Source organism: Malaclemys terrapin, chromosome 7 (genome assembly GCF_027887155.1).
Source record: "Malaclemys terrapin pileata isolate rMalTer1 chromosome 7, rMalTer1.hap1, whole genome shotgun sequence".
NCBI classification, from domain to species: Eukaryota; Metazoa; Chordata; order Testudines; family Emydidae; genus Malaclemys; species Malaclemys terrapin.
Window position 1 is genome coordinate 38,225,659 of NC_071511.1, and position 17,477 is coordinate 38,243,135.

At 41.5% G+C, this 17,477-nt stretch overlaps 2 protein-coding genes across 3 annotated transcripts in view; one reads left to right on the plus strand and one right to left on the minus strand.

Annotated features, from left to right (window-relative positions):
• SYN2 (synapsin II) overlaps nucleotides 1–17,477 on the minus strand; it is a 466,588-nt gene that overhangs the window by 119,093 nt on the left and 330,018 nt on the right. The window lies entirely within an intron of this gene.
• The window catches only part of TIMP4 (TIMP metallopeptidase inhibitor 4), a 47,721-nt gene that overhangs the window by 19,953 nt on the left and 10,291 nt on the right, over nucleotides 1–17,477 (plus strand). The window contains exon 2 of the mRNA XM_054033950.1: nucleotides 7,020–7,117. Within this exon, the coding sequence (XP_053889925.1) occupies nucleotides 7,020–7,117 (98 nt within the window). The remainder of the gene's footprint in view (nucleotides 1–7,019; nucleotides 7,118–17,477) is intronic.

The window sequence follows — 17,477 nt, forward strand, 5'->3', positions numbered from 1 at the left end:
AATACCCTTGAAGTTTACCTTGTACAAGGCAATTATTTTATTCACCTCTGGTCTATAAATATCAAGACTGTACAAAGTTGTATCAATTTTTTTTTCCAAACTTGCCTACCCAGATGGGCCCTTGCCAGAAATTAATTGCTATCTGACCAACAGAGAGTAGGAAGAGGTTTAAATGGAAGTAAGTGTGACAGCCACAAAATATTAATTAGAAACTGTTGTCACTGCAAGATGTATTTGGGGGATCAACATCTAAAAGGAACACCAACTGGAAATATATAGACATACTGACCACAATAGCTTTATCCTCTGTCCATTTACAATTTTTGCTGAAAGCTAAAGAAAAGACAGTATGGCCAAATGCAAAACCCATTGTAATGGCGCTGAGTAAAATTTTGAGTCAGAAGCTCTAGAACATTTTACTATCATGTACTGAAAATAACATAGCTTTGAAATGTACTCTCTCTCATATATGGGGAAAGTACTTTACTTACTATATATTTATTCAGACCGGTCTGGATATATGTGTTCTTGATTACACTGTCGTTGTAAATGAGCCAGTTTTGGAAAAGAAACTCCACTAAGTTCAAACATGTCACTTATTGAAATTACCAATTAACTAGGATGAACAACAGAGGGCCATTTTTATCCCTTCCTGCAATTTCTCATCAATAACCAAGTTAATCTGCACAAAGTCCAACTCAGTTTCCTCTTTGAAGGACTAATATAGTTTTGTCATGTATGTACCACTTGCTGGCCCAGCAACCAAGGGATTAATGCAGGCACTGTCAGCCAATGCCAATGGATGACTGGGCATCAAAATGGCAGATGAAATTCAATGTTGAGAAATGCGAAGTAATGCACACTGAAAAACATAATCCCAACTATACATAAAAAATGATAACAGCTAATTTAGATCCTACCACTCAAGAAAGATCTTTGAGTCATTATGGATAGTTCTCTGAAAACATCTACTCAATGTGCAGCAGCAGTTAAAAAGCTAACAGAATATTAGGAACCATTAGGAAATGGATATATAATAAGACAGAAAATATAATAATGCCACTATAGTAATCCACCACTATATAAATCCAGAGTACACCCACAACTTAAATTCTGTGTGCAGTTCTTATCACCTTATCTCAAACAAGATACATTAGAATAGAAAAAAGTACAGAGAAGGGCAACAAAAATGATTAAGGGTATGGAACAGCTTCCATGTAAGGAGAGATTAAAAAGAGTGGGACTTTTCAGCTTTGAAAAGAGTTGACTAAGGGGGGAAAGCACCTGGCATTGGCCACTGTGAGACAGCAGAATACTGGGCTAGCTGGATCATTGGTCTGACCCACTATAGCAGGGGTGGGCAAAATTTTCCACATCTGGGTATGGAAATTGTATGGTGGGCCATGAATATTCAGGAAATTGGGGGTTGGGGTGCCGGAGGGGGTGATGGCTCCGGCTGGGGGTGCGGGCTCTGTGGTGGGGCTGGGGATGAGGGTTTGGTGTGCAGGAGGGTGCTCTGGGCTGGGACCAAGAGGTTCGGAGGGCAGGAGGGGGATCAGACCTGGGGCAGGGGGTTGGGGCATGGGAGGACTCAGGGGTGCAGTCTCCGGGCGGTGCTTACCTCAAGCAGCTGCCAGAAGCAGCGGCATTTCCCCCCTCCGGCTCCTATGCGGACACGCATCCAGGCAGTTCTGCACGCTGCCCCATCTGCAGGGGCGGGGGCAGCGTGTGGAGCTCCTTGGCTGCCCCTATGAGTAGGAGCAGAAGGGGGGACATGCTGCTGCTTCCGTGAGCCATGGAAGCAGGGCAAGCCCCTGACCCCGCTCCCCGACTGGAGCTCAAGGACCGGATGTGGCCCCCATGCCATAGTTTGCCCACCCCTGCACTATAGCCATTCTTATGTAATGCTGATCGGCAATCTCACAGCAGCTCGGAGAACAAAAGGACTGGGAGGAAGAGGGGCAGAGTGGAGCGAGCACGCTGGAGAATAGAACACCTGCCAGCAAGCTGCTGAAAAGCTGCTCAGAGACAGCACCCTAGAAGAGCATGACTGGACCAGTGGGCTGAAGAGCCTACAGAAACCAGAGGGAGGTAGGAAGGAGCTCAGAGCATGGCTGGAGTTGTCAAACCCTGATTCAGCTTGTCTAGCTTAAGAGCCCTGAGCTGGAACCCAATGGAGTGGGTGGGCCTGGGCTCCCCTACTAACTTCTCGAGGGACTTAAGAACAGACGGGATTTTCAGACCTTCTGGGCACCAGGAATTGACTAACAGCCTTGCCCCAAACTGAGTGGACTCAGGTGCAATGCTCCACCTGGCCAGAACGGGTGCCATTGCAACCGACACCCCAGTTCACAAGGTAAGATAGTTTTGTGGAGTACAATACACAGGTTCAGAGGTTTATATCGAAGAGAAACATTATCTAAACTTGTGTTGCCAGATGTCAGTCTTCACAGAACATCCATAAGAGAGTCAAAAGTTAACTATTTAATTAAAGTTAGTAAAAAGATATTTAGTATTTTATAAATAGCAAATTAGAAAGGCTTTTACAGAAGTATTATTTTTTTCTTATCTTGTGAGGCAATAAGGGAAGCATGGAGCAGACACAGCATGGTAAGAGATTTTCATTAATATTTGGGAAAGAAGGAATACAAATATTCTTAACATTTACTTAAAAATGCAAATAAATGTACATAGCAACATTCAACCTAAAATATTACAAACTATATGGAAAACATTTCACCCACAAGTGAAATTCATTCTTCTCCAAGGTGGAATGTGGTGCTATTTAATACCACACATCAACACTATCTCAGAGTATGATCCTAGTGAACCAAGCACAAGTCTGGGACCCAGGAACTTCTGAGTTCCAATTTTGATGCCTCAGCTGACTCCATGTATGGGGCTGGAGTATTTTAGCCATTTTTCATCTCAATTTCCCCATCTATAAAGTGAGGATAAGAATATTTTATCTTATAGAGCTGTTATGAAGCCTGCTGTACTTAGCACTTTTACCATGAAAAGTGCTAAGTACTATTTCTACAGTGGTAAGGTGGGAAAGAATTTATATATAAAATAACATATTCAGTGCAAAAGGGAGAAGGAGCTTTAGGTAGATTGTGTATAGCCCTTGTGTACTAACTTCAAACACATTCACATACCTAGATTCTTCATAAGGGACCAATCACTATATGGCAGGGAAAGTGGCACTACTATGATAAAACAACACAGTAGCAACTCCAAATAGTGACCGTTTCAAGGTATATGGAGGAGAGAAGAAGCCAAGTCAGTATTGCTGCAATTGAGACCACTTTTTAAAAAGAACTAGACATGGGGGAATCACATGTTATAATCTCCTTCTACACCATGAGTGGAGAAGTAGGATTGCATAAGCCAAAGAATGCTAAACCAGGAAGTGCTTGTGGTTAAAAACAGAAGTAACTGCATGAATAAGAGGTTTTACCAGACAGCTAGACGACACTCATTGAAAAAATTAATTTAAAGGGAAGAAAAAAAGAAAAACAGGAAGAACTGGAAGGGCCAGACACATTTTTGTGTGTGTGTTTGAATCAGACTTGAAGAGAGCAGTAGTACAGAAAAGTAAAGAAAAACTACTCAAGTCCCAGATTTTCTTTAACAAGTATCATTTATTTCCCTTAAAACCTCAAGTTAGACTCCCTTCCGCAACATAAGTTAAAAGGCAATATTCTCTCTCTAAAAACTAAAAAAACCAACACACCACTAAACATGGACTCAGTTTTTCCCTTAACTTTAACACCCAGAGTAATGGGTAAATGATAGAAAAAAGTTGCACTTCCTGCCACATATAAATCCAAGGGGCCCCTTTTGAGACAATTATAGATTTTGTGTGTATGTGTGTGTTCCTCACTGAGAGTAACAAGTATAGCTTAATAAATAATTTAAAAAAATTTCTATTTCCACAGGAGATGCAAAGGAGAATGTATCTTTAGCAAAAGTTTTATTACCTACAAATACTGTGTGTTATTTCAGAATTATGGAGCTATTCTCAATTGCAGCCCCCTAGTGTCCTCTTTTATATCTAGTGAGCTCTTTTATGTGATATCTTTTCTTTTAATAAGCAGTGTTAGTGAGGACGCCTAAACCTGATTCTGATTTAGACCTTTTCCATAATACAGTAAGAATTAATGCACACCATCTACAGTACCTTTTATGTGGAAGTATATTAAAGCACTTAAAATCTGTGTTAATAAGTGGGTGCATAACTCATTTGTAGCTGATTTCTGGTCTACAATTTAGAAGAAGCTGAACCATGGAATTTGCTAGTCACATGTGAAGAACCCCTTCCTTTCCATCCAGCTTATTTTCTAAGCCTACTATGCTCCCTTCTAGGACCTAGGAGCACAGTACCATGCAAGGATTCATGCTCAGATGCTGCAGCTATCTGTATTATGTTGATTAATGCATCTATTTTTCTGTGCAAATAAGCAGGAAATGAAAATTGCCTGTCATTAGCTGAGGTTGACCTCTATATTCCTCTAAAGAAAACAACCTGGTTCTTATTATAGGCTTTCATGTCTTTCCTTCCTTTAGAAATGGGCTTAAGCCATCGTATACATAGTATGTGTTCACCCTTTACTTTCTAGAGGAAGGCATGAGTCTTGTTTAATTAATTACGATGAAAAGCATTTCTACTTTAAAAGTGATACACAAATTAATTTCATTTTTCTCAGATCTAATTTCTGAGAGACCTTCCCCTACTCTAACTTGAAAATATTTTTAAGTGTCATGTCAACACTGCTTCCTTATTCAAAAAAAAAAAAAAAAAAAAGAAGACATAAGAATGGCCATACTGGGTCAGACTAACAGTCCAGCTAGCCTGTATCCTGTCTCTGACAATGGCCAGTGCCAGATGCTTTAGAGAGAATGAACAGAACAGAGCAATTTCGAGTGATCCATCCCCTGTCATACAGTCTCAGCTTCTGGCAGCTGGAGGTTTAGGGATACCTGGAGCATGGCATTGTGTCGCTGACCATACTGGCTTATAGCCATTTATGGACCTATCCTCCATGAACTTATCTAATTCTTTTTTTAACTCAATTATACTTTTGGCCTTCACAACATCCCCTGGCAGTGAGTTTCACAGGTTGACAGTGGGTTGTGTGAAGAAGTTCTTCCTTTTGTTTGTTTAAACCTGCTACTTATTAATATCATTGGGTGACCCCTAGTCCTCGTGGTATGTGAAGGAGTAAATAACACTTCCCTATTCACATTCTCCATACTATTCCTGATTTGACAGTCCTCTGTCATATCTCCCCCTCCCCCATAGTTGTCTCTTTTCTAAGATGAACAGTCCCAATCTTCTTAATCTCTCATATGGACACTGTTCCATAACCCTAACCATTCTTGTTGCCCTTCTCTGCACCTTCTGCAACTCTAATATATCTTTTTTGAGATGGGTGACCAGAACTGCATGCAGTATTCAAGGTGTGGGCATTCTATGGATTTCTATAGTTCAGGGGTGGCCAACCTGAGCCTGAGAAGGAGTCAGAATTTACCAATGTATATTGCCAAAGAGCCACAGTTATACGTCAGTAACCCCACATTAGCTCCCCCCCTGCTCCCAGCGCCTTGATCAGCGCAACCCCCTCCCTCCCGCACCTCCGGATCAGCTGTTTCGTGGCATGCAGGAGGCTGGTGGGGGTGGGGGAGGAACAAGGGCACAGCAGGCTCAGGAAGGGGGGCGGGAAAGGGTGGATTTGGGGGCAGGGCCCATGGCAGAGCCAGGGGTTGAGCAGTGAGCGCCCACCAGCACATTGGAAAGTTGGCACCTGTAGCTCCAGCCCTAGAGTCGGTGCCTATACAACAGGGTTCTCAGACTTTTGTACTGGTGACCCCTTTCACACAGCAAGCCTCTGAGTGCGACCCCCCTTATACATTTAAAACACTTTTATATATTTAACCCCATTATAAATGCTGGAGGCAAAGTGGGGTTTGGGGTGGAGGCTGACAGCTCGCGGCCCCGCATGTAATAAACTTGCGACCCCCTGAGGGGTCCTGACCCCCAGTTTGAGAACTCCTGCTATACATGGAGCTGCATATTAACTTCTGAAGAGCCGCATGTGGCTCCGGAGTCACAGGTTGGCCACCCCTGCTATAGTGACATTATGATATTTTCTGTCTTATCTATCCCTTTCCTAATGATTATTTATAGTACACATTAGCTAAAGGTTTCTTTCTTGATGATAAATAATTTCCCCTCTGCACAAAGCAGCTAAAACACGGAAGACATCACTAAAGGCAATACTAGAAGTAACTCATTTACTCTGTTTAACAAAAGTTACACATGGAATTTGAGAAATAGCTATTGAGGTGCAGCTATTTGCCATCACAAGAGATGTAACTTGGATGCCTGACCTTATCGTCTTCTCTCTTTCTAATTTTCTACAAGATATTCATATTTCTATCTTGCCTGCCATGGTCTTGCTGAATACTTACTGTGGTCCGTTTCATTCCTACTCTGTATTTCAGGGGCCCAATGCACAACCCTTTGAAGTCAATGGGAGTTGAATCAGGCCTGCAGATTTTTCAAAGCTCACTAGTGGATTTAGACAACCAATTCTCATTTAAGCTAATGTTTGTCTCAACAGAGATTTACAAAAGAGTTGAGCAGCTACCAATTCCTACTTAGGCACCAAAAAGAAGTGGCTGATTGGGAGCTGCTGGGTACCGAACCCTTTTGAAAATCTGGCCTGAAAATTTCAAAACAATGTGATATATTTTGGTTTGCTGAAAATGATGTAGTATTTACATGACAGGCTATGCCCTGTACCTTTTTTATTTTTTCAGGTGTTAACTTAGTCTTGAACAATCTTGTACTAACAAGCTTTAAATGCTACTGAACATTACATCTAATGTCCAAGAGAAAAACATGGCAATCAGTTACAATTATTTTAATAAATGGGAAAAATGTAACATATAGTACTGATGGAAAAGTCATGCATACGCTTCTTTGCAAATAAAAGCTTTTTCCTCCCTTGCAGTGATTCGTGCAAAAATATCCAGTGAAAAGGTGGTTCCTGCCAGTGATGACCCTCTTGACACTCACAAAATGATCCGGTATGAAATCAAACAAATAAAGGTACATGGAATCTCTTGGTTATTTTGACATTCAATACTGATGACTAATGTACCAGGGCATAAATGATAAATTTCCCTTGAATTGGGAGTAGGATCTGGGTTGGCCCGCAGCTCTTTTTTTCTATTCATGAATTATTTGCCAACTGGCTGATTTTGATAAATGTATTTGTTATTTATAACTGTTTGATGAATACTGTATGCAAACATATTTCAACCTATGTATTATTTGAAAAGTATTCATTATGCATCTTTGATTATTTTCTGCCTGAGGTGTATGTTTGGTCACCTAAGTGTCAGGGCATTATTTCTACTTTCTGATTGGAAGACACACAACTTACAAACAGGCAGGCACTTACAGCAGGAATAGCAAAAACCCTTGATCACATATGAACTGTGGTATTTGCAGAAAAATCAGTCCCTTACTGGATATTTCTACAAAAACCTACCTGTATGAATGTTCTAAGGAAAGCAAACAGAAAGTAGGAGTGCACAAAATCAAAAGGTGATTCAAACCTGGGGAAAATGTTCACAAAAAAGTTTTTCCTACTATTTGTCCAGCTCTACTTACAGGATACATTCATTAACGCACTCTTACATGGACAAATCCTGGTCCCAACGGAGTCCTTGACAAACTCATTGATGTCAATAACACCATGACCGGCTATAGCCTGAACAAAAAAGTTGTACGGTGAACTCTTCATTTTGAAGAAAAATACACTGTTTTTCTTTTTGGTGAGTGCCAGTAGAAAGATGGGTGACCACACTTTTTAAAATTGGTTACTGCTAGTCTCTTCCAGAATCTAGTTTTGGAAGAGCAAACATGACAAATACATATAGAGGAAGCACAGGAACTGACCTGCTCAAACTGGTGGTGGAGGTACCAGCAGGCAACAACCTTAATGATGATGCTAATCACTTTGATTTCCAGGACAACATTGACAATCACAGTTCGTACTAATGGGTCTGTGCACAACTCCATGGACCAGTTCAGGAAGAACAATGTTTATCACACTGGCCACAGAGCCATTTACCTAGCTGCACTGATTGAGCTGCCTGGCAATGTGCTTCCTGCTGCTCAATGCAATTCTTAAAGTCGTGGACACCCACCCTTATGGTGTGGCACCATGCAGTATGATCTTTTGCCAGTTGCTCAAAGGTTGAGTCAGAAATGTTCTTTTTGTGCAGATTTTGTTTTAGGGTGTCTTTGAAGTGTTTCATCTGCCCTCAATGCTTACAATTGCTGGAACATAATTGGAAATATAAGACTTTTTTTGATAAACAAGTCTCAGGCATACGAATTACATGTCCAGTCCAGGGCCCAGATTAAATGAGCCTTGATGCTGAACAAACCAGCTTTCGCCAGTACTTCTGTTGGAAACCCAGCCCTGCCATTTGATGCCCAGCAATTGTCATAGGTATCACAAATTGAAACTGTCAAACTTTTTAATGTGCTGTTGATAACAGGTCCATGATTCACACCTGTACAGCAAAGATGTGAGCATTACAGACTTTGATTTCTGTCTATAGACAGATTCTGTGTTAATGATTTCCATCAAGGATTGGTTTAGGAAGATCCATGCAAGAATCTTTCCAGCCACAGAGATCAAAGAGATACCATGGTAGTTACCACAGTTGCTCTTTGATCCTTTATGCTTATGGATAGTGATGATGTTGGCGTCTTTCAGTTGTTGTGGCCTGGTTTCTTGAAGTCACATATGTAAGAAAACTTCAAAAAGCCTGTCAATGAGATTTCCTCCATGTTTTAAAACTTCAGCTGGATTGGTATCGGGACCAGGAGATTTGTTATTTTTCATTGCTTGAACAGCCTACAACACCTCAGCTCAAGTGGGTGGATTGACAAGTGCATTAGATGTGGGCAATTTGTGGACATTATCCCATGACTCATCAGAAACAGTAGTTCACTAAAATGTTTTGTTCACACCGCTGTTGGTGGATGGCACTGTGATCTGTGATGAGATATTCATCATTAGCAGCTGTTAGTAATGTCAAGGAAGATAGAGCAGAGCTATACACAGCTTTAACCGCCTCATAGAAATCTTTGGAGTCATGATTATCAGTGACCGCCTGTAGTTTATCTACTTTACCGTCAAGCCACATACTTTGCATTTGGCCAAGTTTGCATTGGTGCATGCTGCAGGCTGCCCTACATCTGGCCTTTTTTGTCTCAGAGAGCAGGTCAGCTAAGAGTGCAGCATGCCCTTATCGCTTGACATCAAAGAGATTCGATATTTCAGGATCACTATTGTTGAACCAGTGTGGATGACTGTTTTGTACACTCAACACAATCCACAATGGTGTTACAGATTGTGTGTCACAAGGATACCCATATGGTAAAAGTGTCATTACTGATCATTGGAAGAGTTTGTAAAACAGTAGTTAGCTGTGTTGAAATTGTCAATCGGCAATTGACAGATCTTTCATCTGGAAAATGTTACACACTTAACTGACCGGTGTTTTGGCTAAATAGAGTGCTTTGGCTAAACAAGAGGGTGGTCAGTCCAACAATCAGCTCCACATAATACCAGAATTATGCACACATGTCCTCCTAGATCATGATGTCAGACCAACCCATTGTCGATCAGATGCCACTGACATGAGCAAATGCGCATCCAGGTCATTTTTATTTGTTGGGGAGTTGGAAGACAATGTTTGTAAAAACTAGATGTTACTTGACCCATGTCTTCAGCAGAAGTAGGCCGGTGCAGTTCATCTTGCCAACCCCATGTTTACCAAATATGCCATGCCATGTAGAAATCATCATGACCAACACAAGCGGTCAAGTCACTTGAAATAATCAACTAGTCTCTACAGGGAATCAATAGAATCAGGTCTTTTAGTTCAGAGTAAAATTGCTCTTTACCCTCATGAGAGTTAGGCCTGGTCTACACTGGGCGGGGGATGTCGATGTAAGATACGCAACTTCAGCTACAGTACCGTAGCTGAAGTCGACATATCTTATTCCAACTTACCTCCCGTCCCCACGGCACAGGATCGACGGCCGTGGCTCCCCCGTCGACTCCGCTACCGCCGCTCGCTCCAGTGGAGTTCTGGAATCGACGGGGAGCGCGTTCGGGGATCAATATATCGCGTCTTAATGAGACACGATATATTAATTCCAGATAAATCGATCGCTACCCGCCGAAATAGCGGGTAGTCTGGACATACCCTTAGTCATCGTCAGTGAGTAAGCACAGATCAATGAAGCATAACATCTACCTTTCAAGGGCAGTCGGGGCATCATCAGTCTGTCATTTATACCAATGGGTAGGCTCTCCAAACAAGAGACAATATTCTTTCTGATTGCAAAGATGATTCCTGCCTTTTGTGGCTTGTTTTGTGGGCGTCCCTTCCAGAAGAAACTGTACCCAGAACTCTGCTCTCTCAGTTGTCTCTCTTCAACATGTTGAATCTTGCTCAGTGCCTCAATGTCGATACAATATCTTTCAAGCTCTCGAACAACCAGAGCAGTTCACCTGGCAGAGGATCAATTTGGTTTGGATGATCAATAATGTATGAACATTCCACATTGCAACAGTAACACAAAAGGAAACTTTTCAAGGTTTGTTTGAATTTCGACTGCATGATGGGACACCCTCGAGCCAGGGTAAGCTGCTGAGGGCAGTTCAGGATGAGCAATTTTGGGGAAATCTTTTCTAGCCCCTTCCTCAGATTGAGGTCAGCTGTGCTGTCCCTAAATAGAGCAGTCATGTCAATCAAGATGCTGCCACACTCTGGTGTTACCCCAGGTCAATGCAGAGTGACCATATTCTTGACCAGCCCACATGCAGATTTCAAGACTATGACTCTCAGCAACGTTCATCAACTGTCACTTTTGCCCAGGGCCGGCTCCAGGCACCAGCCCACCAAGCTTGTGCTTGGGGCGGCACCTGGAGGGGGGCGGCGCGGTGCTCTGTCTCTGGACGCCAGGGAGAGCGGAGCCCCAGCCGGGTTCGCCGCCCTCCCCCCGGCACTCTGGCTACCGGGGAGAGCGGAGCCCCGGCTGGGCTCTCCGCCCTCCTCCCGGCGCTCTGGATGCCGGGGAGAACGGAGCCCTGGCCGGGCTCTCTGCCCTCCTCCCGGGGCTCCGGCCGCCAGCGGGGAGAGATCGGCCCGCGGCCTGGCTTGGCGACCTCCCCTGCCGCGCGGGGGGCGGCGGGAGGCTTTTTTGCCTGGGGCGGCAAAAAAGCCAGAGCCGGCCCTGCTTTTGCCATTCCCCCATTGCTGCAGGATTTGTTGGATTGTTGAAGGCTGTGCGAGAATTTGTTTAAAGTGAACAAGCAGTTGTACACCAATTCACACACTCTCTCGGCCAACAAGACCCTTTCCAGTGGCAAGGTGTGACAGGGTACTATTAGTAGCACTCAGGTCACTGAGTTTGCTGCAGCACTGGGAAGAGGGCAGGCTTAGTTGAAGCCAATTATACACTTTCTGTTGGGGGATTATGAGCACATGGGTGCTAATCACTGGGTTAATGATGTAATTGGGAAGATATGAATGGATGGAACAGGAAGCAAGGGGGAACTCAGGGGGCCTCAGAAGGAAAGCTCAAAGGATGAGCCTGGGCTGAGCAGGGAAGGTTGGGAGGGGCATCTCTTTGCTGTAAACCTGAAGTACGCTGTGTTATTATGTAAGAAAAGAATAAATACACACCTTGGTGAAAGATAACCTGGTGTGTGTTTGTGATCATAAGATCACCCAAACCAGCCAGGCAGTGAAGTACACTGGGCAGCGGCAGAGATGCCAAGTGACATAAGATAAACTGAGACAACTGAAAGACTTACTGGCTGCAAGTTTATTTTTGGAATGACCCTCTCTTAGACCAGTTGCCCAATTGCCCAGGCTATTGATCCTGGTCCACCTGGCCAGAATCCCGTTAGCCAGGGCATTTCAGAGTAAATCCCTGCAGGCCTTCATGTCTACTGTAGTGACCTGGAGAGCAGAGCTAACTACCATAAATCACCCTGTAAGACAATCCCCTGTTTGTCCTGTTTGCACAGTCCCAATACATGGTGGAGGGGTTGGACTTAAAGAAGGCCACTTTACTGATCATCACATAAGAGTCCTACAGTACTATTTATTTTTAAATTCCCATTTTTCTGCTTTAAAGACATTACAATGGATAAGTGCTACTTGAAAATGAGATTTAATGGATGTATTTCTCTTTCATATAGTCTTATGTATTGTCACATTTATTTGGCATCGTGTTCAAGTTGCAGAATGGAGCGTTAAAACATTTCTGTCCCCATATATTGTACCATACCTTTCTCAATACTAAGACTGATTAAAACCTTTCTATGAATTTGCCTTGTAAAACTGATTTTTATGTTGAAAGTGAAATAGATCTGTTCCATAACATTTTGCCTTTAAAGGAAAACTTTGTGCTATTTGTGCTTACTTCACAAACAATCTAAAAATTTAAAAAATTAGAAGTATTACCATAACTACTGCACGACTACTGCAAAAAATTATTAATGGACATTTATCTAGTTTTGTGAACAAATTTGCGTCTACTGCATTTGAACTTTTTTATTCACACCTATGAATTTTCTAGTGTACAGGTCTCAAACTTTTGTATACATCCTAATGCACAGATTGTCTCATGGACACTTAATTGGTGATCAAATGACATCCCAGTGGCAATTGCCTCAAGGAAAAGCAGCACTATGAAAGTGTTTTTAGCTTCCTTTAATGCAATTTACAGCTGGAAATAAATCTGGTCGGAAATTTTCTACTGGAATGATTTTCTGACAGTTTCTGATAGTTTCCAGAAATTTAAAAAAAGTATTAATTTAAAATCAAAATGAAATATTGCAATTTGGATCTTTTTGACCTGAATTGGAATATTTTGTTTTTTGAACTGACCCAAAATACGTTGCTTTGAATCAGTTCAATAAAACATTAAACTAAATTTTCCTATGAGGGATACAAGGTGTGTGAGGTAATATCTTTTATTGCATCAACTTCAGTTGGTGAGAGACACAAGCTTTCGAGCTTACATAATGCTCTTCTTCAGAGCTGGGAAACATACTCAGAGAATATGTCTATACAGGAATGAAAAACCCACGGCTGGCCCAGGTCAGTTGATTCAAGCTCACAGGACTTGGGCTCCGGGGCTGAAAAATTGCTGTGCAGATGTTTGGGCTCAGGCTGGAGCCCAAGCTCAGGGACCCTACAAGGGGAGAAAGGTCCCATTCCTCAGGCTCCAGACCGAGCCTGAAAGTGTACACAGCAATTTTTAGCCCCGCAGCCTGAGCCCTACAAGACTGAGTTAGCTGACCCCTGCCAGCCGTGGTTGTGCCTCGGGGTTTTAGTCTTGTGTAGCTGTATCCACAGTATCACAGCTAAATACAAGGTGGAACAGATTATTTAGCGTAAGTAGTGAACATATTTCAAGGCACAGTTCAAGGTGAAGTGGCCTGGTAACGACCCTCCACTCACAGATGGAAAAGGAAGGGACGGAGGGAAAAAAAGAAAAAAGGGGGGATTGTTAACGGGTTATAGATTGTTGTAATAAACCTTAAATCCAGTGTTTCTGTTCAGTCTATGATTTTTAGTGTCTAGCAAAATTTTGAATTTAAGCTTCTAGGCTCATCTTACCCACCAGAAGTTGGTCCTATAAAAAATATTACTTCACCCACCCTGTCTCTCTAATATCCTGGGACCAGCACAGCTACAACAATACTGCACAAGGTTGTAGTTCCAACCCCCATTCTTTCCTAGGGAACAGGTTCCCCTGGAGAACTACATCTCCCCTAAGGCAATATTGTGATTTCTTCTGATTGAGCTGGATGGTGCAGACCCCGCATGCATTATGGGAGATAATAGACTGGCACACAGGAGAATATAGGGGCTGGAACTACAGCTCCGATAAGGTAATGCACTATAGGAACATGCAGTTTAACATTGAAATGATTCAAAATGAAGCATTTCAACAAACCAAAAAGAAACATTTCAATATCAGGAATGCTGAAATGCTTTATTTTTATAAAAATGCTAAAACAAAATGTTTCACATCTATGAACTGATTTTTTTTTTTAAATTTCCATTCTGTGAAAAATTTCAAAGTTTCAATTTTTTGTCCCTTTTTAGGACAAATGTTGAAATGTCAGAATTTCCTATGCACTGGAAATTCTAACCTCTGCTCAGCATTAGCTGGAAACAAGGAGGAGAAGCTAAAATAATGGAACCAGCCAATTCTCTGTGTCCCACTAGTTACACAGTCAAGATATGTTTTTCTCTATATTTCTGGGTTCACTTAAGAAGTTACAGGTTTTGAGTACAAGCATCTATGGTAGACAAGTGTATCTCAAAATCATCAACAGAGAATAAACACACTGTGGTTACTGAAGAAATCTTCTTGTTAAGATTTTATATAGTAGCTTGTGTATTGATTTCTAAGGCCAAATTCTCTCTGAATACATTTTAAAACAACAACCATCACCACGTTTGCCATCTTCTCAAAAGGATATTAGCTGATTTTTAAATATTTCTTTATTCATATACATACGTTATAGAGATTCCTATTACATCTAGCAGGACTGATTTTACAAAGCACATTCCCCTGCAAACACTTAAGCAAGTGAGTAGTCATACACATACAAGTAACCTCTTTGACTTGGGCTCAATTCCATTTTATACCTTTTGTCATTATTTCTCAATCTACAATCCAGTTCCTCTTTGATGGCACACTGTGAAATTTCTGAAATCCTTTCTTGCACTGTTGGAGCCTTTTCCAATTTCCCCAAAATGTTTAATAATTAGAGGACACAATCAAAAACACTGAAGTCAATAAGAATTTTTCATTTAACTTCAGTGAGTTCTGAACTAGGCCCTGAGTGGGGAAACAGTCAGTTAGGAATAAGCACACTACTGCTGTTTATTTTTTAAGAAATGTTTTAATGGTGCTACAAGCTGATGCAGCAGGGAAAGAGTTCACAATTTCTACCTTCTGACTAAACTTGAACTAAGATCTGAATCTCAGGACACCACCCTGGAACATCTGTTGTTCAGCTGGGTTAGAGCCAAGCTGTTTATTACAATATTTATTAGTGAGAGTGAATAGAGTTTTTGTTTTAAGTGATGAAGTCCTATACTCCCAAGTGCAATAGCCAACATGAGATTTAGCAGAACTGCACATTTTATGGAACAGATATTAAATTCAATATGCAATTTTTAACAAATAGTTATAAAACCATCTTTGCACTTGCTTCCTCTCTAAGCCTGATAAGAAGTTACCTAATCTGTTGTGTTCAAAGTATTAGAGCGACAAGGTGGGTGAGGTAGTATCTTTTATTGGACCAACTTCTGTTGGTGAGAGACACAAGCTTTTGAGTTTACACAGAGCTGTTCTTCAGGTCTGGGAAATGTACCCAGAGTGTCACAGCTAAATACAAGATGGAACAGATTGTTTAACATAAGTATTTAACAGATATTTCAAGGGATCATTCAAGGTGAGGTGGCCCATTAATGCCTCTCCAGTGATATATATGATATATGCCATCATTTGCCAGCAATGCCCCTCTGCCATGTACATTGGCCAAACCGGATAGTCTCTACGCAAAAAAATAAATGGACACAAATCTGACATCACGAATTATAACATTCAAAAACCAGTAGGAGAACACTTCAACCTCCCTGGTCACTCAATAATAGACTTAAAAGTGGCAATTCTTCAACAAAAAATCTCCAAAACGTGAAACTGCAGAACTGGAATTAATTTGCAAACTGGACACCATCAAATTAGGCCTGAATAAAGACTGGGAGTGGATGGGTCATTACAAAAACTAATTTTACCATACTAATTTCCCCCTACTGTTACTCACACCTTCTTGTCAACTGTTTGAAATGCGCCACCCTCATTATAACTACAAAAGTGATTTTTCCTCCCTTGGTATTCTACTGTTAATTCAATTTTCTTGTTAGACTGACCCCCCCACTTGGTAAGGCAACTCCGCTCTTTTCATATACTGTGTGTGTGTGTGTGTATATATATATATATATATATATATATATATATATACTTGCTACTGTATTTTCCATTCCATGCATCTGATGAAGTGGGTTTTAGCCCACAAAAGCTTATTTCCAAATAAATTTGTTAGTCTCTAAGGTGCCACAAGGACTCCTCATTGTTTTTGCTGATACAGACTAACAGGGTTACTACTCTGAAACTTGTCTCCAGTCATAGGGTGGAAAGAAAAAAAAGGGGGGGGGAAGGGCAGCTGGGGGAGACGGGGAATACTGGGTTATAGATTGTTGTTATACGTCATTACAACGCAGGGGGGACAGATGCTGCCACCTTTACTTGGGAGAAAATCAATACGACTAGTTGTAGATTAATGTAGTACTTCATTTGCGTAAAGGTCTAGTAAAGGTAAGACTCAGGTCCAGTACTGGCTACATCAATAAGCACTACTTAACTGAACCAGAATTAGTCAGTCAGATCTATTTAAACTGTAATTCATGTGGAACAGTGGCCTCAGTTGTAAATCTCAGTCCCTTGAGTAACTGAGACCTAATTAGAAGAATTCGGTTATCAAAGCAGTAGTTTTTGATGACCTCACTTCCTGTCTTTTCCCAACATATGACATATTTAAAAGACAATCCAAGTGTTCAAACAAGTTACGTCAAAAAATTAAAATATTCTAATTTTTCCTAAAATTCTCCTTCTTCCACACTGACAATGCATCTCTCTGGGATCTGCTATACATTTGATGCCTTGCAGCTATACTTCCTTGCACTATGATCTCATCAGTTTTCAACCATCTTTGTAAACCCAGAACTGGTTACTATTTGGATGGAAGATGCTACAGATGAAGTAGGGTTATTGATTCAGTATGTGGCACTCTTTCCACCAGCTTTGTAGTGAATTAATGCCACAGCACAATATTAGAAGGCACTATGCTGTAGAAAGATCTTGGTCACTCAGGTAATTAAGGATCTTGTGACTATTTTGGACAGAGTTTTCCATAGTTGTTAGAACATCTCACATACTTAAAGTTCAACATGTGCGCAAGTGTTTGCAGGATCGAGGCCTAATAGACGAGACTTCACTTTACAATACCAAACCTATGTTACACAGGAGGACAGACTAGATGATTTAATGGTCCCTTTCTTGCCTTAAAACCTATAAATCTATGAAATACTCCTCAACCACAATCTTTAAATTTTCTGCTGAACATTTTTGTGCCATTGGACCAATACGCATCCTTCTACCACTCTGTCAGAGTAGCCAGCAAGAAGAAACTGAGGAGGGGCCAGGTTTGCAGGGGCATATATTCAGCGCCATTAAGGCGTTACTCCAGTGGGCTCCACAGCCGACCGGATGGGAGCTGCTAAGG